This window comes from Manacus candei, unplaced genomic scaffold (assembly GCF_025592945.1).
Source record: "Manacus candei isolate 608988 ecotype Guabito, Panama unplaced genomic scaffold, ASM2559294v1 h1tg000015l, whole genome shotgun sequence".
NCBI classification, from domain to species: domain Eukaryota; kingdom Metazoa; phylum Chordata; class Aves; order Passeriformes; family Pipridae; genus Manacus; species Manacus candei.
In genome coordinates, this window is record NW_026138063.1 from 9,231,495 (window position 1) to 9,253,228 (window position 21,734).

Sequence of the window (21,734 nt, forward strand, 5' to 3'; positions counted from 1 at the left end):
AGGTCCCCCTGACCCGCCGGTACCGGGACCCCGCGGGAACCGCGGCGACTGGCACGGGCGCTCGCAAGGGCTGCCGGGAATTGTGGTCCTGCCCTCGAGCGGCGCAAGCCACGACGGGAGCTGTAGTTCGACGCGAGGAATGCTGGGAGTGATAGTTCGGGCGCGGCCCGCCCCGGCGCCGCGCCGCGGGGGCCGGACTACATTTCCCAGCAGGCAGCGCCGAGGGGCCAGGGTCCGGGCCTGGGCGACTCAGGGGTACGGGGGCAGCGGGGCCGGGGCGGCGGCGGGGTCGGGCCGGGCCGGGCCGGAGCGCGGGCGCGGGTGGTACCCTGGGCCAGGCTCCGGGCTGGGTCACGGGTGCTGGGCCTCGGCCCGATCCTATGTACAATACACGGTGGGCACTGGGCCCTGGCTGGGCCGGGGCCGCCAGGTCGGGCCGGGTATCGGGCAACTGTGGGTGCTGGAGCTGAAGTGCCCTCGCCGGGGCCGCGGACGGGCCTGGCCCTGAGGTGGCATCCTGGGGACAGGGGCAGTGGGATGTCCCTGCCCTGGGGACAGAGGGGCAGGCATGTCCCTGCCCTGGGAAAAGGGGCATTGGGATGTCCTGAAAGAGGCGGTGGGATGTCCCTGCTCCTGGAGACAGGGGTGCAGGGAGGTTCCTGCCCTGGGGAAAGGGCCTGTGGGACATCCCTGCTCCTGGGTGACATGGCCCTGTTCCCCAGCCAACACACTCACTTTGCAGGCGTTGCTGCCCAAGCCATGGACATCCCCATCACACCAGGGGAGCTGCTGTGTCTGGGCTCCAGCCTTGCCTTCTCTGGCCTTTTCTACTACATGTACAGGAAGAAAGCCAAAGTTGTGGCACGCATAAAGGTAGCCCCATCCCTCAGATGTTCTCTCCTGCCCACTCTCCCTTCCCCACTGCCCTACACCCTTTGATTTGGGTGCACTCACTGATGGCTGCAGCCTGCTGCATTCTCTGCCAACATTATGACACTAAGGACTGAGCAGGTCACATCCTACCAGAGATCTCCACAAAGCCATGCTTGGCCCACCCTCTGCCTGCCCCTGCCTGTGCTCACACTCAGTCCCTGCTCTTCCAGGAGGCCCCAAAGCTCCAGGTCGATGATGATTTACCAGCCCTGGTGTCTGCAGCTGAGGGGAGATGCCTGCCCTATGTTGCCCTGGAAGGTAAGAACCCCCTGTGGCCCCGCACCAGGGACAAGGGCAGGGCTCTCTTTCGTCTGTGATGCATCCCTTGTCCTTAGGCATAGTGCTACCAGCCCAGGCTGCACTGACCAGCCACTACCATGAGGGGCTGCAGGGCGTGATCCAGAAACTGCTACTGAAAGAGCATCGGCTGATCTGGAACAGCTTGGCCCGGAGCTGGTGAGCAATGGGAAGGGACTGCAGGGGTGGGCTTGCACCAGACAGTCCAGACTCTGGGGCCACTTGAGAAGCAGAAAATAACTTGGTTAAAGGCTTTAGTCCCTATGCTTGGCTCCGCCCTAGGAGTTCCTTCATGCTGTGGCCAGCAGGGACCAGGGAACTGATAATCCACCTGTAGTCAACACTGATGAGGCCACACCTCGAGTCTTCTGTCCAGTTCTAGGTCCCTAAATTCAGGAAGGGCATTGAGGTACTGGAGTGAGTCCAGAGAAGGGCAACAGAGCTGCTGAAGAGTCTGGGGCACAGCTCTGATTAGGAGCGGCTGAGGGAGGCAGGGGTGTTTAGCCTGCAGAAAAGGAGGCTCTGGTGTGACATTATTACTCTCTACAACTCCCTGAAAGGAGGTTGTAGCCATATGGGAGTCAGCCTCTTCTCCCAGGCAACTAGTAACAGGATGAGAGAAAATGGCCACAAGCTGCACCAGGGGAGGCTTAGGTTAGACATTAGGAAGAATTTCTTCACAGAAAGGGTGATTACACATTGGAATAGGCTGCCCAGAAAGCAGGAGCAGGGGGCTCCACCACCAAGAAGGTCGTGGAGTCACCATCCCTGGAGGTGTTTAAGGAAAAACTGGATGTGGTACTTAGTGTCATGGTCTAGTTGACAAGGTGGTGTTCAGTTATAGATTGAACTCAATGATCTCAGAGGCCTTTTCCAACCTAATTGGTTCTGTGGTTCTGTTGTCCACATCTCAACCCTGTCTGCTTGCAGGAGCGAGAGCGAGCGGGTGCTCTCGGAGCAGATCTACACCGTGCCCTTCCTGCTGGCCTCGCCAGGCACCGAGGCGGTGACGCAGGTGAGCGTGGACAGCCCGCTCCAGGCCGTCTGCCTGCCGCTGGAGATGGTGTACGAGCGCTTCCAGCAGCCAACCCATGGCTTCCGCGACCTGCTGGGCCAGTACCTGATCGGGGAGAAACCCAAGGGCATCCTGGAGACAGAGGAGATGCTGCGGGTGGGGGCCGGGCTGACAGGCATTGGGGAGCTGTCCCTGCACCCCGACGGCTCCCTGCACCTGCAGCCGCCAGCCTGGGGGGGCGAGTTTTTCCTGTGCCTTGGGGACTGGCAGACGGTGCTGTCGGAGCTGGAGTCGGCCAGTGGGCTCTGGAAGGGGGCAGCGGTGCTGTGTGCGGTGGCAGGGCTGGCCGTGCTCCTGCATGCCCTGTGCCGCGCCTACCGCCGCTCCCGCCCCAAGCAGCGGCAGGAGGACAAGGAGCTGGATGGGGAGGAGGCCGGGGACAGGGAGCCTGAGGACTCCTGCGTGATCTGCCTGGCACGGCCCCGTGAGTGCGTCCTCCTGGGCTGCGGCCACATCTGCTGCTGCTTCCGCTGCTTCCAGGCCTTGCCCACCCGCCTCTGCCCCATCTGCAGGGGGCCCATTGAACGTGTGGTGCCCCTCTATCAGGCCTGAGAGCACCTGGGCGTGCCCAGGGAAGGGCAGTGGGAACCAAGCCAAGCCTGCAGCCTGCAGAAATCTCAGCGGTCCCCTCGTGTGCAGTTGTGTGATTCCTTTTGGGAGGGAGGGGTCCTGGTGTGCCCCATAATCTGCCTTAGGGAGGGCAGGGCAGGGGGAGTTACAGCTTCCTCATCCTCCCTTTGTCTGCTAGAGGACCCCCCCAAACATGAAGGCTTGAGGAAAACCTACACAACACCTGTCCTGAGGAGCTGAGACCCCAGCCCCATGCTGGGGCATTCCTTTGGCTGCCAGCTGTTGGACCTGTGCCCCTTTTCCAGCTGTGACCCACTCAAAGCCATGCAGGACTTCTCCCTTATGTTTTTTTTACTGGCATGTGGTTTTATTGGGAGGTTGATGAGGGCAAGACCAGGGCTGGTGAGATACAGCAGGCACAGTGGGATAGCAGAGACCCAAACCCCCCTGAGCCACTGCAGTGGCACACCTTGGTGCCACTATTGTCCTACCACCCCAATCCATGTGCCTACAGCCACTGCCCAGACTATGCTGGGGACACCTAGGGGCTGGCAACAATGAGCCTCTTTGCCAGCTGCTCTACCACCCAGGGAGGGGGGCTATGTCCCTCTGCAGGGTTTCCACTCTCCTTCTGGAGTAGGAGAACAGCATTGGGGTGCCCCAGAGCCTGCCTTCATGTCCAGTCCTGCTGTACCCAGCTTTCCTGCCCACCTCCCAGACAGGACCAGGTGCAGGAATGGCTTGCAGTGGTATGTGAAGTGATAAAGCCAAGGAGTCTCAAGCTCGGCCTCTCCTCTTCCTTTGTGCCTCTGAGTCAGGGGCCTGGGTGGGCGCTGGGGGGATGCACTGGGAGCCAAAGCTCTCACCTTGTATGGGCGGGCACTACCACCTCCCTGCCTACCCAGGGAGCTGGCCCAGGTGCACAGAGGAGCCCAGGTGCACCTCCTCAGGATGCAGCCCTGAATGGGGGTGGCAGGACACACAAGACTGTTGCCAAGGTGATTGCAATCCTCGGGTCTCCATGGCAACCGATCCCCTGGACCGCTCCCCATCACTGCCTGGCTGCAGTTGCCCAGGCAACCCATGGGCTCTCCTAGCTCCTGCGGCTTTGGGGGTGGGGGGCAATGCTGGACGGCCACTGTCAGCCAGGCAACAGTGTTGGGATTGGAGGGTAATGATGTACCCCCTCCCCAGGGCAGTGCCCCACATTGCTGTCAGGCTGGGGGCTTGCTTGAGGCAAAGGTGCCCGTGTGGGTTTGCCCCCAGGGCTCACAGCCAGATGTGAAGCCCCAGAGTACCCAGTGAAGCCTCCTGGGACCCACGTGCGTTTTTGGAGTGGGCTGGTGTGTGGGAATTCTCTTCCTCCACCTCCCACCCCCTGCTTTATCAGCCTGGCCTCTTCCCTGGGCTGCAGAGTGAGCAGTGGGGCCCAGCTCCCCCCCTCCCCCGCTGCACCAGGCATCCCCCCCACAGCAGGAGGGATTTCGGGAAGGAGATAAATACCAGATGGGAGAGGGCTGGGTTGCCAGGAACACACTCCCCGCATGCCAAGAGCTGCTGGCACGAGTGGGTGCGTGGGGCGGGGAGTGCCCGGGAGTGCCCCTGCTCCCAGAGACTGCTCACCTCGTTCCCCGGGGCCCAGCAGCCAGCTGGGGATGGGACAGGTAGAGAGAGTCCCGTGCCCCCCTGCTTCCCTCTGCCCCCAGAGGTAGCCGGGCCAGGGAACACATCTCCTGTGCTGGCGGTACACAGGGAGGTTGCCTCCCCCCGTGCTGGGGCACAGCCCTGCCCTTTTCCCCCGGGGTCTCCACCACCCTCGGTAGGCCACCAGCCCGGCAGCGGCCCAGCTGCACACCCTGCTGTCAGCCCTGCCTGGCACGGCTCTGGGCGGCAGCATGACTCACTCGCTCAGCTCACAGCCAGCCAGAGCCTCGCCGTGCCAAAGCCCCGGCACAGGGGCTGCCCAGCCGCGCTGCAGTGCCCACACCCCCAGACGAACCCGCTGTGTGCCCCCCAGGGGCAGGTTGGAGCAGGACAGCAGGAAGCGCACAGTGCCTGGGCTAAGCGCTGCCCAGCCTCCCTCCCCAGCACACAGCCCACATGAGAGACCCAGGCATCCCGACAGCTGCCCTGTCGCAGGATCCCCCTGGGTACCAGCCCGTGCCCGTGGCCTCCACCCGTCGCCCCACCCCCAGGGCTGCCAGCCTGCTCCACCTGCCTCCCTGTCTGTTGTCATGGTGACCAGAGATGTGGTGACAGGCGAGGATGGAAGCTCACACCCCAGCAGGGCTGTTTGCCCAGCGGGGTTAGCTGCCCCCACCCTCCTGTTTTCCCCATCACCCCCAGGTCTGGGCAGGGGACTCCATGAAATCTCTGCCCCATGCAGCATGCTGAGAGTGTTCCATCTGCTCAGATGTTGAGATCGCAGCTGTGCCCCAGGCAGCTCATGTGAGGGATGGGAGCAGTGCCATCCTCCTGCCCTGACACAATCAGAGCCCACTCAGGGTACCCTCTTCCCAACTCCAGGCTGTGCACCAAGACAGACAAACTCATCTCACTAGTAACCACCTCTTCTTCCTCCCTGGGAAGGGCACTTCCTCCCTGGGAAGGGTTTTTAGCCTTGTCTTCCCACATCAGCAGCTGCAGGGGCAGCAGAAGATGAGGAACATGCCACCTTTGCACACTTGCCCTGGGCTCAGCCGTGGGGCAGCTGCCAAGCAGGATGTCTGTCCCCCAACATCTCCTCACTACGGCGACAAAGGGTCACCACAACCGCTGTCCCACATGGTCATCTATCCCCATTGCCTGTACCCAGCCCTGGTGTGTGTCTCTGCTCCCCCAAAAGACCCGAACCGTGGCAAAGGCAGCACACAAAGCGGCATTCTCACCTGGCCTTGGCTGCTGAGACCCAGTGGCAACAGCCAGGAATGGACACATCCTCAGCCTTACAAGTGACCTAGTCCCTCACACCAGGATGGGGGCTCGGAGAGAGCAGCAGTGCCAGCAGCAGGCACTTGGATAGGGCCCCTAGGCTGCAGCTGCCACCACTGTGGAGCAGAAGTGCCATTTCACATTTCTTGGCAGGGCTCAAAGCAGCACAGATGGAGGTACCCGCACCGGCCTCCTGGCATGGCTCGGCAGCCCCCAGCCCTGTGGCACCCACCCTGGGAGACAGCACTGCCTGCCTCCCAGACCTGCAGCTAAGGAAGCCTTGCATCCTGTGGCTGATGCCTCCTACCTCCTCCAAGCTCCTTGACATCCATTAACTGCCTGCTGGGCCACTGACTCCATCCCTGTCAGGCCTTGGGGACCACCAGGCACTCCCATCCAGTCCAACTCCAGCTGCCCAGGGGTCCCTGCAGAGCCTGGGCATGACATGTCCCACCACAAGCCACTTGCACACACAGGGTGATTTTCCACTGTAGAACCACTTGAAGCACCAGCGGCTGCAGGAAAACCCCTCACCTCCATCACAGCACCTGGAGAAGCCACCCCAATTCCCACCAAGGGCACAGGGCTCAGGGGCAGCACCCAGGTGTGGGGCTGGGGCACGGCAGGCACCGGTGAGCTCCAGAGCATCGCCCAAGTGCAGGCAATGCAGCACAATCTCCACTGTCCATCCCACTGAAGCCAAGATCTGGCCCCATGCTCCTTGCCCAGCCCCATATCCACCCTGGGTGGCATGGCTGGCCCCCAGCCCTTGCATCACCCCCAAGGTGTCCCAGTTCGAGGGCTACTGCCCAGGTTTAAGGAACCAGGGCAGGAAAAAACACCTGCTTCCCACTCCCACAGCCCCTTCTTCCTTCTGGAGTTGGCTTTGTGTTGGACAAAAGGCTGCAAAGGAAGCGAGAAAGGAGATTACGTGGCTGCTAAAAGGCGGATAACGAAGGTGGGATGAGAGCCAGGGGAAGGAGGGTGCTCTGTCTGGTTCACTAGAGGGGATGCTATCTGCAATGGCAGGAGATGAGGGGAGTCCCTCATGCATCCCAGTGTCCACCCACCCACATTCAGGTCCCTGGTACCTTCCCCCTCTGCCCAGGGATGCGTGACACAGCACTGCCCTGCCCCACCCACAGCCCAGCTGTGCTGGCACAAATCCAGCCCTCCTCCTGCCTGGGATGGGCAGAGGGTCCTTCCCACACCCCAGAATCCCAGACAGCCCCGCAGAGTATCCCCTACCCCATAGCCAAGCCAAGCAGTTCCCCTGGGTGCACGGCACTGTAACAGATACAGGTGTGGGATAAGTGGGGCCATTCCCAGGGTGACCCCTTTCCAGCCTCTCCCCAGCAGCCTGCCAGGCTGGAAACCCTCCTGGAGTGCTGCACTGGTGCCACTCACATCCCACACAGCCCATCTGCTCCTCTTCTCACTCACCCCCAGCCCCGCGCGTGCCACGGCCTGCTGGTCCCTGCCCACGGGCAGTGGCACGTGGGCTCAGCGATGGGAAAAGCAGGCCACATCTCAGCGTGGGCCTCCTGCCTATTTTCCCAGGCACTTTTCACAGAGAACAGAAGCCTTCACATGAAAAAGTTCAACCTGGTTCCCCAGCAAAGGCAGAAATAAAAGCATTTCTTTGCCAGGAGAGCGGGCACCGCTGCCCCGACCTGGCTCTGGTGGGGGAGAGCAGGGACCAACTTTCTGCAGAGCCAGACATAAAGGTAAAAACATGGCTGAGCCTTCCCAAAATAGAAGTACCTGCCCACTGTCATGGACCATTCCAGCTGATGCCCTTCTGCAGCACCTTTCAACAGAATCTCAGGCCATGGGGATGCTGGCACAGAGAGATGAACCACAGAACTGTCTGTAAAACCCCCTCACACCTCATGACATTTTCATAGGGCTGATCTGGAGCTGGCAAGTGCCATTTCCACACAGGGCTCTGGCTTAGCTGCAACCCAGGACCCCCACATAAGCCACGGGGCCCGGACGTGAGGGAGCAACAGGAAAAGTGCTGCTCCAAGGTAGGGTGGTCATCTCCAACCAACCACAGCTGCTGCTGCCATCGTCATCCTCAGATCCAGGGGTCAGGGTTGTACCCAGGGCTCAGGAAAGGTGCAGCAGCCTCAGTCTGAGCTTAAATAGCACCTCAGCCCCAGGTGACCCGAATGGGGGGAATCCCAGGTGAGGCTGACCAGGAACACTGATGCCAATTAGTAAAATCACTACCCTGGCAGTGAAAAATGCAGAAGGATAGAGTTAGGGCGGGTCTGGGACATAGGTGTATAGAAGGGATGCAAACATGGCTCTGCTGGGATAATGGGGTCTTGCTGACCCATGGCAGGTCCCCACAGGGGATGGCCCTTCCCCTTGTCCTCAGAGAGCCCATGGGGAAGGGCCAAGCTGTGTAACAAGGAGTGTTCTGGGGCACAGTCCCCATGTGGCCACACTCACACACTCCTGCAGAATCACACCTGTGTGCCCCTGCTTTCCTGCAAAAGCATATAATGGGAAGATGTGAACAAACGTGCACACACATGTGCAGAGACTCACATGTAGGGAGTTAAGGGGACTGGTAGGGGTTGAGGCAGGACCGGCGTGGCTCCAAAGGGGGACTCCAACACAGGGAGCCTGCAGGAGAGGGTACCTGGATGGGTGTAGGCCAAGAGACACAACTAATGGGCTGGGGACAGCCTGGCTGGGGAGACCTGGGGTGGGATTCTGAGGGATTGAGCCTTCTGGGCTGCAGAGAGCTGGTGGATTGGAGAAGGGCATTAGGGGATCTTTTTGGCATCACCTTTATGCGCCAGCTGTGTCTGGTGGTCCTCAGATGTCTGACCCGGGGGCACCCGCCTGTGCCAAGGGCTCCCCTCTCCACAGGAGCACCCTGTGGTTGAGGGCATGCCTGAGTCGGGTCGACCGCCTGAGCCGGGCTGTGCCCGGGGGACCACCCTGCGCTGGGGCCGGGGCAGGGGCTGGGAAGGCGGGCTGGGAGGGTCCCCATCCCAACCGGGCGGGCGTCGGGCACCGACCGAGGGGGTCCCTCGACTCTGTCCTGGCCGGGCCGGGCCGGGCCGCGGCGCTCCGGAGCCGCCCCCCGCCGGGGGGGTCCCCGCTCCCCCCGGATGCATGACTTCATCCTTCCGCCCGGGTTTCCTCCCCGCCGCCGCCGCCGCCGCCGCAGACCGGCTCCCGGCTCGGCGCGGCGCGGCTCGGCCCGCTCGGCCCCGCCATGTCGCAGGTGCTTCCCTACGGCGAGGACAAGGTGGGCCGCTACGGCGCCGAGCCCGAGGCGGGGGAGCTGCCCTTCAGCTGCCGCCTGCAGGACACCAACGCCTTCTTCGCGGGCAATCAGGGCAAGCGGCCCCCCAAGCTGGGACAGATCGGCCGCGCCAAAAGAGGTACCGCCCGATCCCCGCCTCTGCCCTCCCGACCCCCGCCTCAGCCCCACGGCATCCCCGGGACCCCGGATCTGCCCTGCGGCATCCCCGGCTTTGTCCTGGGACCCCCGGATTTGCCCTGCAGCATCCCTGGCATCCCCGGCGCTGCCTCCTGCCTCCCCGGCTCTCCCCCACGGTATCCCCCAGCCCCCCGGATCTGTCCTTTCATCCCTGGTGCTGACTCTTGCATCCCTGGCGCTGCCCTATGGCATCCCCGGGACCCCTGCATCTGCTCTGCAGCATCCCCGGCATCCCCGGCATCCCCGGCACTGCTTCCTGCATCCCCGACGCTGCCCCACGGCATCCCCGGATCTGTCCTTGGATCCCCGGCTCTGCCCTGGAGTCCCCGGCTCTGCCCTGCAGCATCTCTGGCTCTGCCCCAGCACACGCGGTGCTGCCCCCCGGCACTGGCCCTTGCATCCCCAGCGCTGCCCCACAGCACCCCCAGGATCCGCGATTCTGCCCTTGCATCCCAAGCGTTCCCAGCACTGGGCAGTGCATCCCTGGCACCCCTCGACATCGTCCCACAACATCCCCAGGACCCCCGATTCTACCCTGGCTCTTCCCCACGGCATCCCCAATCTCTGCCCTGCAACATCTCCAGCACTGCCCCATGGCATCTCCGGTACCCCAATGCCGGCTCTTACATCCCCAGAACTGCCCCACAGCATCCCTGCAACTCCCAGCTCTGCCTTGCATCCCCAGCGCTGTCCCCTGCCACCCCTGGCACTGCCCCACAGCATCCCCAACACTGCTTCCCCAGTATCCCCAGCACTGCCCCCCACATCCCCAGAATCTCCATCTCTGCCCTGCATCAACTCTAGCACTGCCCCCCCGGCAACCCTGAGACCCCCCAGCTCTGCGATTGATGGCAGGCACTGCCCCAAAACCATAGGCCCCCCCACCCCCTGCTCCAGACACCAGCACTGTCCCCCCTAGTGCTGCCCCCCCCCCCCCATCTCCCCGGGATTACCCTGCAGCATCCCTGGAGCTGCCCCTGGGACTGTCCCCAGTCATCCCTGGGGCTGCCCCCCCAGTGCCCCTGGGACCCCCGGAACTTCTCCTCAGTACCCCTTGGACTGCCCCCCTTTCATTCCCTATAAACAAGCCCCCGCTCTCCCCCCATCATCAGCAGGAACAGCCCCCTGGCCCCCTAAACCTCTCTCCCTCCACATTTCTGCCTGCCTGCCGCAGAGACCCCATCAACAGTCTCCGGTAATGCTGATCAACAAACACTCACCCCCACACCCCCCCGCTTTACTGTCCCCCCGGGACTCCATGAACCCGTGTCCTGCCCTCCCCACTTTACTGCCTGCTGCGGAGACCCCCATCAGTATCTCCCTTGCTTCCATCAGGACCCAAATAAATGCCCCCCCTCCCCGTGCACCCTGATCTGTCACTGTTGATCCTCCCTGATGCTTTGTGGACCCTCAAGAATGGCCCCCACTTTTCCTGCAGCCCCCCATCCTGCCTGCTTGGGGGACCTCCATAGGCAAACACCCCTCCTTGAGCTGCAGAGGCAAGGTGGGGGGGGAAGAGCCCCCCCGCCCCAGCACAAATACACCCCAGCCCCGCAGAGGGGAGAGCCACTGCCTGCTCCACTGCCCCCCTTTGCGGTGGTGGAGGCTGGGTCTAGCAGTCCCCTCCAGGGATGGAGGGGGGGGGATGGTTCCCCCTCCGTGGTCTGGATGCTCTCCCAGTGATGCTGGTGACAGGTGGGGGGGGTCTGGTCAATCTCCCCCGAGGGTGGTGATGAGGGGTTACGGACCGGTAGTGATGTTGGGGTAGGGGGGTCTGTCCTCCACCCCCCAGGGTGATGGTGATGGGAGGCACCTGCCGAGCCCGTCATGTCGGAGTGTGTGTGTGTGTGTGTGTGTGTGTGTGTGTGTGTGTGTGCGCGCGTGTAGCCCCCCCTGATGGTGATGCTGATGGGGGTCTGTCCGGCCTCTCACCGGTGATGCTGATGCGGGGGGAGGGGGGTGCCCAGTGGGTGATGCCGAGAGGGGGCTCTCTGGAAGGTGGCAATGATGGGGGGGCTGTTCAGCCTCCCATGGTGATGCTGATGGTGGGGGTCCGTGCAGCCCGCCGTACTGGTGGGGGGCTGTCCGGCTCCCCCACCTGTGATGCCGGTGGTGGGGGTGGGTGTCCTGTGCAGCGGGTGATGCTGACGGGGGTCTGGCTGCCACCCCCGCCGAGCAGGCGGTGCCCCCCCCCCGCTGGGTCATTACCCATTCCAGTCCTGTTGCTCTCATCAGCGCCTGCCGCAGAGAGGAGGGGGGGTCCTTCCTGGTCTATTCCTGCCCCCCCACTTCCCTAACCACCCATCCAGAGGCAGCCGGCTGGCTGCAGGGAGGGATGCTGCCCCTAACCAAGCCGGGTGGGGGGAGGGTGATCCCCTCTCCTTCACTCTCATTGCACCCACTTGAACCCCCTTTGCCCCACTTCCCAGCATCTGGGGGGCACACATGGAGCCGGGGGGGGTGGGGGGGGACAGAGGCTGACTCGTCCCCTCGCCCACGCGCCCCCCGCCTGTCCCCGCAGTGGTGATCGAGGATGACCGGATAGACGAGGTGCTCAAGGGCATGACGGAGAAGTCGCCGCCGGGGGTGTAAGCCGGGACCCGCCGCCAGGACCCGCCGGCCGAGCCCCGCTCCAGCCCGCCGCCTCGCATGCTGGCTGGACCGCCGATGAGGAGGGGGAGGCCATGCCCGCTGCCCCCCTCCCCGGCCCGGGGGGGGCCCTGCAGCCACCACCACCCCCCCCCGAGCCATGCACTTTACCCCTCCGCCTCCCCCCGGGGCCGGGACAACCCGCCGAGCCCCCCACCCTGGGCGAGGACCCCCCTCCCCGGGGAAGGGGTCCAGCCCCCTGCTCCTCGGCACATCCCCCCCATCCTCCTTGGCGGAGGGTCCCCGAATCCCGGGGCGACCCGGCCCCACGAGCACGGGGGGAGCGCTGCTGTCCAGAGACATTTTTTGCTCCATCGTTTTTTGCATGAGCTTGGTGGCCCGGGCGGCCGGCCCGGGGGCCGAGGGTCAGCCCCACCACTCCGGCACGCTTCTTTTTAAACAGAAACTCCTCATATTTGTATTTTTATATCCGAATCTTTGTTAAAAACGATCTGCTGACGTTGAGATGTCGAAGTAACCGCATCAGGAAAACAAACAAAAACAAACAAAACAAACAACAAAAAAAGGTTCATATTTTTTTCCATAAGAAAAAAAAAGACAAAAAAAGAAGAAAAAACCGAGGGCAAGAAATAGATGGGGGGCCAGAGTGATGGAGGGAGCACGAGGAAAGCCAAAGGAGCAGGGAGGGGAGCAGGGACCCCTAGCCCGACCCCCTGCCAGCAGCAGGAGCACCAGAGGGTTTGGCAGCACCACCAGCTGCTGCAGTCCCCTCCAGGCAGCACCAGGGCAGAGCCCACCGGGGCCGGCTGCCGGTGCCGGGGAGTCCCAGCACTGCCCCTTGCTTGAGGGTGGTGGGGCCTGGGGGGAAGTGGGGAGGGCAGGGACTGTCCTGAGTCGTTGTTTTTAATTTTGTACTTTAATTTAATTTTATTTTTTAAGAAGCTTCTCGGGGGGTTCTGATGTGCATGAGAAACTCATCATCTTTTTCAATAACCTACGAGTGGCATTTATGGAGACAACGACGCAAAAAAAAAAAACCAAACCACACAACAAAAAAATACCAAACAAAAAAACTGAGAAAAAAAACTCAAAAAAAAAAAAACTCAAAAAAAAAGATACTTGTGTCATGATGTTCTACAAACGATCCATTGTAAATTTAAATGCCATTTTTCACTGTACTGGTGAACAAAATGCGATGAATAAAATACATTCATGTACTGAGGTGAGGCCGGCAGCTTCCTGCTCCTCTTTGTCCCTCCGTGTTGCCAGCTGGTTTTCGGGGTGCCTGCGGGATGGGGTGCCATGGTGGGAGTGGTGGGGTGTTGACCCCAGAGCCCTTTGCTGTTTCCTGGTGCGGGGGGAGCCACCAGCTGAGGCACTTACACCTTTCTGCAGAAACAGCAGCCCAGCAGCTTGCGCCTCTGTGGTCTGTCACCACTGCCCTGCCGAGGAGGGGTCCCCTCTGTGCCCCCCTCAGGGAGCGCTGGTAGCCAGAGAGCCCCTGGTGACACCCTGGTAGCACCTACACCTGCCACACCGGTACCCGTGTGCAGCCAGCCCTGCCAGCACGCGGTGGCACGCCTGTCACCAGCCCTGGCACATGCCTGTCACCGCGCTGCTGGCCCCAAGGCACTGGCAGATGTGGGCCAGGCGTGTGCAGCACACCGGGGTTGTCACCATAGCCAAAGAGTGGGGATGGAGGGGTACAGGGGCAGATGTGCCACCCTGCCTGCCCCGTGGTGCTCCCTGCCCCATGCTGGCACATCCCAGCCTGGACCCCCCACCACCTGGCTGGGGGTGACAAGGACACGGTGTCCTTGCATCCCCCCATAGCCGAGGAGGCTGGGGCAGGGGTCCTGGTGCACGATGGGGTGGGGGGGTGGATCAGTGGGCACCCCCCATCCTGTCCCCTGCACCCAGTGCCAGCATCCTCATTCTGCCCTTAGCCCAGCTGCCTGTGCCAAGGGGAAGAGACGGGGGGGCAGGGAGCCACTCCCCACAAGATGGATGGGTGGAATTAAACCCGATTTGGTTTCATTACCGGCCACAAAGCCCGGAGTCCTGGCTGCTCTCCAGCCAGGCAAGGAAAGGCCAGGGAGGGAGTACAGCATCACCAGAGCATCCCGTTGCCCCTCGGGAGGAGGCCAAGTATCCCCCCATTACTCACTCACTGGGCAGCTTTTGGGGGGTGATACACTGCTTCCCCATCCCCTGCCTGTGAAGATGGAGCAGCTTAAGGCTTTGTTGGGTGGGGAGAGGTCAGAGAAGCCCCCCTGGGTCACAGCTGGATGGCAAGGAGGTAGTCCTCGTTGTCGTCCGGGGGGGCGGGGGGCGGCGGCGGGACAGGGGGCGGGAGGGGCTGGTGCAGCCGGCGCCCCAAGGCCACGTCACGGGGGTCCAGAGGCTGCCCCTTGCGCATGATGTAGAGGAAGTAGTGGAAGGCGCCGGCGTCCCCGTCCCCGCAGGCAGTGTGGCACAGGGACCAGCCAAAGGCCTCCTGGGCATAGTGGGGCTTGCGGAAGTGGGGCTGGGCGAAGGTGATGGAGAGGAAACAGCCCCCTGGGCGCAGCACCCGGCTCACCTGTGGCAAGAGAACCCCCAGGATGGGGTGTGGGGACACAGTGAGGTTTACCCCTTTGGCTCCATTACCAGGGATCCCCAGCACCATCTGCTAAAGATCCCCCCCCAAAACTCTCCCATTGCACCCCAAAATCCACTATCTTAACCTTGACACTCCAAGAGACACACCCCCAGTTCTGACCTTCCCCCAGATCACCCACAGCTTGGTGGTAATAAGGAACACACCCCAAAACTCTTCACCCCCACCCACAGAAGACAGCATGGAAACCCAACCCTGTCATGGGGAAAAGCTTTGCCCTCCTGGGCACAGGGGCCCCTCAGCACAGCATGGGATGCCCATCCCACCCACCCCTTTCTGTGGCACCCAGTACCACCCCCTGCCAATACCCAGAATCTAATGGGGGAGGGCAAGGGGTGTTTGATGGGAAAGGATTCAACCCTTTTAATCACCATTTTCTCCCTGCTGGAATTAAGCCCCGCTAACAGGATGGAAAAGAACATCAATTTTCTTGCTTGGCTTTATCCAATGTCAAAAGGCTTTTACGGCCAGCGCCTGCGTGCTTTGCATGCAAAGGCACTGCCCTAGGCGGGCGGGTGGCCAGGTCCCCCCCCGGCCACCCTGCCCCAGGCGGGGACACCCCCAGGCCCCCCCGGCAAGGGCAGAGAGTCACCGCTGCAGGGAGAGGGCTGGGGGCCAAGTGGGGGGTTTCCCAAGCTCTGGTTTAATCCTGCTGGGAAGCTCCACAGCTCAGCACTGGCTGGGGCCAGGAACAGAGGGGACAGGCAGCCTGTGTGTCCTCCCCTGCTGCATTAGTGGATTTTGTACTAAACCTTAGTGGTTTTGACCAGGAAAAGGGGAAGGCAGGTCCCTGCATCCCTCCCCGGGCACCCAGCTCAGCATCCCTCCTGGGAAGTGCCTGAAAATCTGCCCTGGGAAGACCCCAGAGCTTCCCAACCGATGAGCGGGGAAGGGGGTCCCCGGGGCTGGGGGTAGACAGGGATATCCGGCTGGAGCCGAGCAAGGCATCCCGCATGTCCGCATCCCATCCCTCGTTAATAGAGCAATAACGGCCGTTGCTTAGAGACGGGAACAGGAAACCTTTCCATCCGCCAGCCAGAGCCTGGGGGTGGGAAAGGGGGCTGCGGGGGCTGCTCCCCGCTCCGGCGCCCGCCACACTTGCTGCCCCCGGATTGCCGGGATGGGGTATCCCTGGGGACTCCCCACAGGCAGGGTGGATTTTCAGGTTCTTATGTCCCCTCTCCAGGGAGAGCAAGAGCAAGACAGATGCTGTGAACCTCCCACAAGAAACGGGATGGGGGCGGGAGGGGAGATGCCCTGGCCAGACTCCTCTGAAGGGACCTCCAAAGCAAGTGGGAACACCCAGCGAATCCCCCTGGGGATGAGGACAGCAGGGACCGGCTGCGGGTGGAGGCTGGTACCCAGCAATGCTGGGGGAGGGCAGGGATTGAGCAGGGGATTAAAAAGGGAAAAAAAAAAGGGAAAATTAAATCCCTGCCGTTTGGCAAAATGACAAGGACAGGCAGCAGAGCTGGCAGGGAGTGCAGGGCACGGATGATGAGCACAGCCCTGTTGCCCTGCTGGGGGTCCCACTCCCTCCCAGGCTCAGTGGGGCAAGAGAGGATGAGGGGGTGTCAACAGCCATGAGCACCCTCCCAGCACCCCGTGTCTGCACCCCAGGGTGCCAGGCAGGCACAGCAATTAATTATCCTGGCAGTTCTTCCCGCAGGGGAGGGGAGGTTGTCAGGACCTGCACCCCCACGCCAGGGCAGGTTCAATCCGGTCCCTGTCTCCACCACCGCCAATTAACAGGGGCCCCGAGGCATCGCCTGTCCCCGTGGCAACACCATGGCCCTGTCGATGCTGACTGGAGTTGCCATGGCAACCCCAGACCAGATGATGGGGACCCCGGCTAAGAAGATCGAAGCTGGGGCGGGGTGAGAGCTTGTCACAGCCCCGCAGTCGTCACCTTGCCCTGGGCAGGCAGGGCCACCTCGGCATGTCCCCCCAGGTCCCCTGCTGCCACCCACACTTGGATGGGGCTCATTTTTCCTGCCAACTCTTCATACTTAGGGTGCAAATAAAGACAGGGGCTATCCAGTCCCTCAACAGGACCCAGGGACACAACCTGCTCCATCCACCTCCCTGCAGAGGAGGTGCTGGGGGATGAGAGTGGGGGTCTCCCACCCCCAGGGGTGCTGGTAGCCCCCCAGGTGTCCCCCTGCAGCATAGCTGAGGGGGCAGCACCAACTGGCAGGGCAGAACCACTGGCTGGGGCACTCACAGGGAAGTAGGGATGTGAGCAGGCACTCTGCACCTTCCCCCACCCCAAAGAGGGGTGGGGGTCCACCCTCTGCCCCTCTGCTCAGCTCCCCCCAGCCCGTACCTCCGCCAGCACCCGGCGCATCGAGGCAGCTGCCTGGGGCGAGACATTCCAGGGGTCGGTTTCCTCCACCATGAGCACGTCGAGAGTGCCCTTCTCCAGCACCACGTCGAAGGAGGCATCTGGGAAGGCGAGGGCGCGGATGTCCATGACGGCCCAGCGCAGGCCGGGGCAGCAGCGGGCACAGCGGGCGCGCATGGCGGCGATGCAGGCGGGGGAGAAGTCAATGCTGGTGACGTCGGTGTAGCCCAGCTCGTGCAGGTCGTGGCTCAGGGCGCTGTTGCCACAGCCTGTGTGGGGCATAGCTCACCACGGGGCTCGGGATGCCCATGGGGGGGGGCTGGCACCCCAACTCTATTCCTCTGGACCCAGGGAAGGGTGTGGGTGGGCTGGGGCTGCTGGAGGGGGGCAGGTCATTGCTTTGATGCCAGTTAGTGAGTGCTGGGATATTTATTAATTGCCCTCGTCCCTTAAGATGGGTGCTTTGTGCTCCTGTCCCAGGGCAGCCTCATGCACTGGATCCCCACACCTCACGGTGGGATACATGGAGAGGCTGGAGGCAGGGAGGGGGCAGGGGGTATCCCCAGTCCTCCCCCCAGTAGTGCTATAGGGCAGGAGTCGGCTGTGTCCTCTAAGAAGCTGCCGAGAAATTCCAGTGGGAAAGTAGAGGAGCGTGCAGCTTCGTAGGGGGGGTTTAACCGGGACGGACGGACAGAGGGATGGAGGAACTGCTGTCTCAGGGAACAGCGCCCTGTCCAGCAGAACACTGGGAGAGGCCCCCTCCCATACCTCCTCTCAGAGCCGCTCCGCCGAGGCTCGGCCGCTCCACGGGGTGACTGGGGGGATCCCGGGGGGGCGCGGATTTGAGAGCTATTAAGCACAGCTGGCAGCGGCTGATCCGCTAACAGGATCGGTGATTACACCCGCCTAATCCCGTCGGCCCGGCAGCGGATCAGCCCGCAGGTGGGATTACGGGGCGGTTATACCCGCCCTGCCGCCCGCCCGCACCCCCGGCCCCGCCGGGCCGGGCCGGACGCAGCTCCCGCTACCGGCTCGGTGACGCACCGCCCCCTGGCGGCCAGCGCCAGCGCATCGACCGGCGGGACCCCGCGCTCTGCCCGCCCTCCACCGGGCACGCCGGGCATGGGGCACGTACCGAGCACGAGGATACGGTCACCGGGGCGCAGCTCGGGCTCCAGCTGCGGGAGGAAGCGGGAGAGCCCCCCCAGCCACTCGCGGGTCTCGGCGCCCTCCCGCTGGTACAGCGCGTCCCAGAAGCGGCGCCGGCCGTACCGGGGGTTGGCGGCGGGCGCGCGCCGCCGCCGCTCCATGCCCGGGAGCGGGGCGGGAGCACCGGGCGCCACGTGCCGCCCGCGCCCCCACGTGCGGCTTCCGGCCCGCGCCGGGTGCGCCGCGCTGAGCGCTCCGGGCGGAAACACGGAGCGGCATGGCGGCAGGTCGGGGGGCCGCGGCGCTGCGGCGGGCATGGAGGGAGCGGCGGGCGGCGCTGCTGGAGCCCCGCTACACCCCGCTGGTGGCCGCCTGCCTCTGCCTGGCCGAGGGCGGCGTCAACCTCTGGGTCATCCGCAGGGTGCCCTGTGAGTGCCGCGGCCCGGCCCAGCCCGGCGTGGCGCTGCCCCCGCGGGGGTGGCGGGGCCGGTCCGGGACAGCGCGGGGCGGTGCGGGGACAGTGACAGTGACAGCTCGGCCCCGCGGGGGCGGCGAGGGGGGGCTGGCCCTGGGGCAGCGCGGGGGGCGGGGATCCCGCGGGCGGGGGGACAGGGCCGCTCCGGCCCCGGCGGGGGAGAGCATCCCCCGGCAGGGGGGCGGGCTGGGGCTCCTGGGTGGGACGGGGGGGATGCAGAGGTGGATTGCGGGTCCTGAAGGGTGCTGGGGTGGCCACAGGGGCAGAATGGAGCGCCTGTATGGGGCCGGGGGCTTTAGAAGGGATGGGAGGGGGATGGAGGGATGGGATGGGGGTCCTGGAGGGGTCAGAGAGGGACACAAGGATGGGATGGGTGTCCTGGAGGGGACAGAGGAGGATGCAGAGTTGGGTTGGGGGTCCTGGATGGGCCCAGCAACACACACGGGGAGGGCTGGGGGCTCTGGATGGGATGGGAGGGATGCAGGGTTGGGCTGGGAGTCCAGCAACACACACAGGGGTCAGCTTGCAGCCCTGGATGGGGCTGGGGCCAGAGGGGCAGAGCCTGGGCTGGCAGCATGGCATGGAGGCACAGGGCCAGGCTGGCAGGTCGGGAGGTAGGTGAGCCCCCACACCCCCTGCAGTGCTCCTTGGCCCCCCTTGCCCCACCTGAACCCCTCCCCATCCCCACAGACACTGAGATCGACTGGAAGGCCTACATGCAGGAGGTGGAGGGTTTCGCCAACGGGACCCTGGACTACACCCAGCTGAAGGGTGACACAGGGCCGCTGGTGTGAGTGACAGGGACACCCAGCTCCCCGTGACTGTGACCGGCGGCTCCCAGGAGGGGCCGCAGGGCCCGGCCCCTCACTCCTGTCTCCCCACAGTTACCCCGCCGGCTTCGTTTACATCTTCCTGGGCCTGTACCATGCTACAGGCCGCGGCTCCAACATCCGCCTGGCACAGTATCTCTTCGCTGCCCTCTACCTGCTTAACCTCCTCCTTGTCTTCCGCATCTACTGCCGAACCAACAAGGTACCCTGGGGCCAGGGCCTGTGCCAGCCACCTCAGAGCCTGCCCTGCACTGCTGAGTCTTCACCCCAGCAACACGGGCAGGGGTCTCAGGTTTGGAGGGACTCAGACATAGGGGCTCGGTGACAGGCTGCTGACCCTTGTGTGTCTCTGCCCTCTGCAAGGTACCCCCATACGTTTTCTTCTTCATGTGCTGTGCCTCGTACCGCATCCACTCCATCTTTGTGCTGCGGCTCTTCAATGACCCCGTGGCCATGGCCATCCTCTTCCTCGCCATCAACCTCTTCCTGGAGGAGCACTGGTCCTGGGGCTGCCTCCTCTTCAGGTGAGGGGCTGGGGGCTGCTCTCCATGGCGTGCTGGGGGCCTGAGCCAGCTGGGCCCTGGGGAGGAGGCTGCGCTGGGCTCGGGGGCTGCCCAGGCTCCCATGTGGGGTCTGCAGTGGTAACACAGCTTCCCACTCAGCCTGGCTGTGTCTGTGAAGATGAACATCCTACTCTTTGCACCTGGACTCCTCTTCCTCCTCCTGCAGCGCTTCGGTCTCCTGGGCTGTATCCCCAAGCTCTGCATCTGTGCCCTGCTCCAGGTGGGTCCCTGCTTGCAGTGGCTGCAGGAGCAAGGAATAGTGGGCTACCTGCCTGTGTCACAGCATCCTGCCAGGCTTTAGAGCCATGGTTGGGTACAGTGGCATCAGCACCTGTGCTGGCCCCACACAGCAAGCTGGTGTTGATAAATAATCTAATTCATGGGGCTTTCATCTTTGGCTGAGTGTCCTTGTCGCCCCACATGGCACTGAGGAGGTGACAGGGTGACAGACCTGGCATACGGCTGCTGCCATGGTGCTGGTGTGTCCCTGGCAGGTGGTTCTGGGGCTGCCCTTCCTCCTGGTGAACCCTATAGGGTACCTGACCCGCTCCTTCGACCTGGGCCGCCAGTTTCAGTTCAAATGGACGGTGAACTGGCGCTTCCTCCCAGAAGAGGTTTTCCAGAATCGGGCTTTCCATGCCGCGCTGCTCCTGGCTCACCTGGCTGGCCTGGGGCTCTTTGCACTGCACCGGTGGCACAGGTGAGACCTGGGGTTCCCTTGGGTGCTGGTCCCTGCCAGCCCCCATAATACAGGATACAGATCCATGACTCGCCTGCCCCCACAATGCTCCAGTCCTGGAGTTGCAGGCAGGAATGGGGGGGTGTTACTGTTCTGTTTTGGGGCCCATGCTGCCCAGGCATCGTGGCTTACAGGGGAGGGTTGGGGTGGAAGAGACTTTCAGCAGCTGAGATTGATGTTTGTGCTTCTCCCTCAGTTCCAAAGAGAGCATCCTGACTTTGCTGAAGGACCCTGCCAAAAGAAAACCCCCATCCCCTCCCTTGACGGTCAATGATATCCTTTGACAGGGTGGGCAGCAAGGGCAGGGAGAAGGCAGGGAGGACCTTGGTCATGCTCCAGGTCCTGCAGTGCTGCCAGGACCAGCCTGTCCTGGAGGAAGGAGCTGTGCTGGATGGCTGGGGAGCTGTTGTGGGATCACACCTCCATCCTCCCATGTTTGCCTCCTTAATGCCTGTGCACAGATTGTCTTCATCCTCTTCTCCTCCAACTTCCTGGGTATCTGCTGCAGCCGCTCCCTGCACTACCAGTTTTACGTCTGGTATTTCCACACACTGCCCTACTTACTCTGGTGCACCCCAACCACCAAGCTCGCCCACATGCCCAAGTATGTGCTGCCAGGGAGGGGGAGCACCCAGCTGCTGGGGGTCTGGGAGCAAGGGGGGCTCATATGTGTCCCCCATGCAGACCCCTAGCTTTTTCCACTGCAGGGTGCTGCTCCTGGGTGTGATCGAGCTCTGCTGGAACACCTACCCCTCCACAGTCTGCAGCTCCCTCTCCCTCCACATCTGCCATGGACTCATCCTGCTCCAACTCTGGTATGGCACGGCCCCCATGCCAGTGTCGCACACCCCCACACCGAGCAGGAAACGCATAGCCACATCCAAGAAAGCCCAGTGAGAGTGTGGAAGGCCAGACAGTGGGAACTGGCCTCTGGGACTGCCAATTCTGCCTGCTCTTTCCCCACCCAGCTCCCAGGCTGCTCACAGCCATCCCAGGAGAGCCACAAGCCCTTGAACTGTGCAAAGGGGGGGGGGTGGGGACCCCCAAAAGGCAGGACTTCCACAATAAAGGGGGCTTTTATGTGCCCTTCCCC

The 21,734-nt window shown here is 63.1% G+C and overlaps 4 protein-coding genes across 7 annotated transcripts; 3 read left to right on the forward strand and 1 right to left on the reverse strand.

The window, feature by feature from the left end:
- The first annotated feature begins 171 nt into the window (after positions 1 to 171).
- Positions 172 to 3,656, forward strand: LOC127468352 (mitochondrial ubiquitin ligase activator of nfkb 1-A-like). 2 transcript variants are annotated; one of them, XM_051781404.1, is made up of 5 exons: positions 172 to 255; positions 743 to 873; positions 1,104 to 1,191; positions 1,269 to 1,389; positions 2,161 to 3,656. In XM_051781404.1, the coding sequence occupies exons 2-5, from the start codon at positions 760 to 762 to the stop codon at positions 2,855 to 2,857; spliced, it is 1,020 nt and encodes a 339-aa protein (XP_051637364.1). In that variant the 5' UTR covers positions 172 to 255; positions 743 to 759; the 3' UTR covers positions 2,858 to 3,656. The 2 variants fall into 2 exon arrangements, with proteins under 2 accessions (XP_051637364.1, XP_051637365.1); XM_051781405.1 differs by lacking the exon at positions 172 to 255 and adding an exon at positions 281 to 394.
- Positions 3,657 to 8,945: 5,289 nt separating this feature from the next.
- Positions 8,946 to 13,103, forward strand: CAMK2N2 (calcium/calmodulin dependent protein kinase II inhibitor 2). Its single transcript, XM_051781289.1, has 2 exons — positions 8,946 to 9,213; positions 11,794 to 13,103. Exons 1-2 carry the CDS (start codon positions 9,045 to 9,047, stop codon positions 11,862 to 11,864), a joined length of 240 nt encoding a protein of 79 aa, XP_051637249.1. The 5' UTR covers positions 8,946 to 9,044; the 3' UTR covers positions 11,865 to 13,103.
- On the reverse strand, positions 12,445 to 18,313 carry EEF1AKMT4 (EEF1A lysine methyltransferase 4). Its single transcript, XM_051781288.1, has 3 exons — positions 18,021 to 18,313; positions 16,868 to 17,154; positions 12,445 to 14,463 (listed from the first exon to the last, which is right to left on the reverse strand). Exons 1-3 carry the CDS (start codon positions 18,193 to 18,195, stop codon positions 14,161 to 14,163), a joined length of 765 nt encoding a protein of 254 aa, XP_051637248.1. The 5' UTR covers positions 18,196 to 18,313; the 3' UTR covers positions 12,445 to 14,160.
- Positions 18,287 to 21,688, forward strand: ALG3 (ALG3 alpha-1,3- mannosyltransferase). Of its 3 annotated transcripts, none has more exons than XM_051781287.1 (9): positions 18,287 to 18,321; positions 19,200 to 19,299; positions 19,394 to 19,541; positions 19,703 to 19,863; positions 20,002 to 20,122; positions 20,397 to 20,602; positions 20,838 to 20,914; positions 21,101 to 21,245; positions 21,349 to 21,686. In XM_051781287.1, exons 1-9 carry the CDS (start codon positions 18,312 to 18,314, stop codon positions 21,536 to 21,538), a joined length of 1,158 nt encoding a protein of 385 aa, XP_051637247.1. In that variant the 5' UTR covers positions 18,287 to 18,311; the 3' UTR covers positions 21,539 to 21,686. The 3 variants fall into 3 exon arrangements, with proteins under 3 accessions (XP_051637247.1, XP_051637245.1, XP_051637244.1); XM_051781285.1 differs by having other exon boundaries at positions 18,312 to 18,462; positions 21,349 to 21,688; XM_051781284.1 differs by lacking the exon at positions 18,287 to 18,321 and adding an exon at positions 19,011 to 19,123 and having other exon boundaries at positions 21,349 to 21,687.
- The last annotated feature ends 46 nt before the right edge of the window (positions 21,689 to 21,734 follow it).

Coding starts and splice junctions, on each gene's coding strand:
- LOC127468352 (XM_051781404.1), top strand. CDS start 760: ATGGACATCCCCATCACACCAGGGGAGCTGCTGTGTCTGGGCTCCAGC. Junction 874..1,103: donor AAGTTGTGGCACGCATAAAG/GTAGCCCCATCC, acceptor CTGCTCTTCCAG/GAGGCCCCAAAGCTCCAGGT. Junction 1,390..2,160: donor AACAGCTTGGCCCGGAGCTG/GTGAGCAATGGG, acceptor GTCTGCTTGCAG/GAGCGAGAGCGAGCGGGTGC.
- CAMK2N2 (XM_051781289.1), top strand. CDS start 9,045: ATGTCGCAGGTGCTTCCCTACGGCGAGGACAAGGTGGGCCGCTACGGC. Junction 9,214..11,793: donor GATCGGCCGCGCCAAAAGAG/GTACCGCCCGAT, acceptor CTGTCCCCGCAG/TGGTGATCGAGGATGACCGG.
- EEF1AKMT4 (XM_051781288.1), bottom strand. CDS start 18,195: ATGGAGCGGCGGCGGCGCGCGCCCGCCGCCAACCCCCGGTACGGCCGG. Junction 17,155..18,020: donor TGACCGTATCCTCGTGCTCG/GTACGTGCCCCA, acceptor TGCCCCACACAG/GCTGTGGCAACAGCGCCCTG. Junction 14,464..16,867: donor TGCGCCGGGTGCTGGCGGAG/GTACGGGCTGGG, acceptor CTCTTGCCACAG/GTGAGCCGGGTGCTGCGCCC.
- ALG3 (XM_051781285.1), top strand. CDS start 18,312: ATGGCGGCAGGTCGGGGGGCCGCGGCGCTGCGGCGGGCATGGAGGGAG. Junction 19,542..19,702: donor TCTACTGCCGAACCAACAAG/GTACCCTGGGGC, acceptor GCCCTCTGCAAG/GTACCCCCATACGTTTTCTT. Junction 20,603..20,837: donor GCACTGCACCGGTGGCACAG/GTGAGACCTGGG, acceptor CTTCTCCCTCAG/TTCCAAAGAGAGCATCCTGA.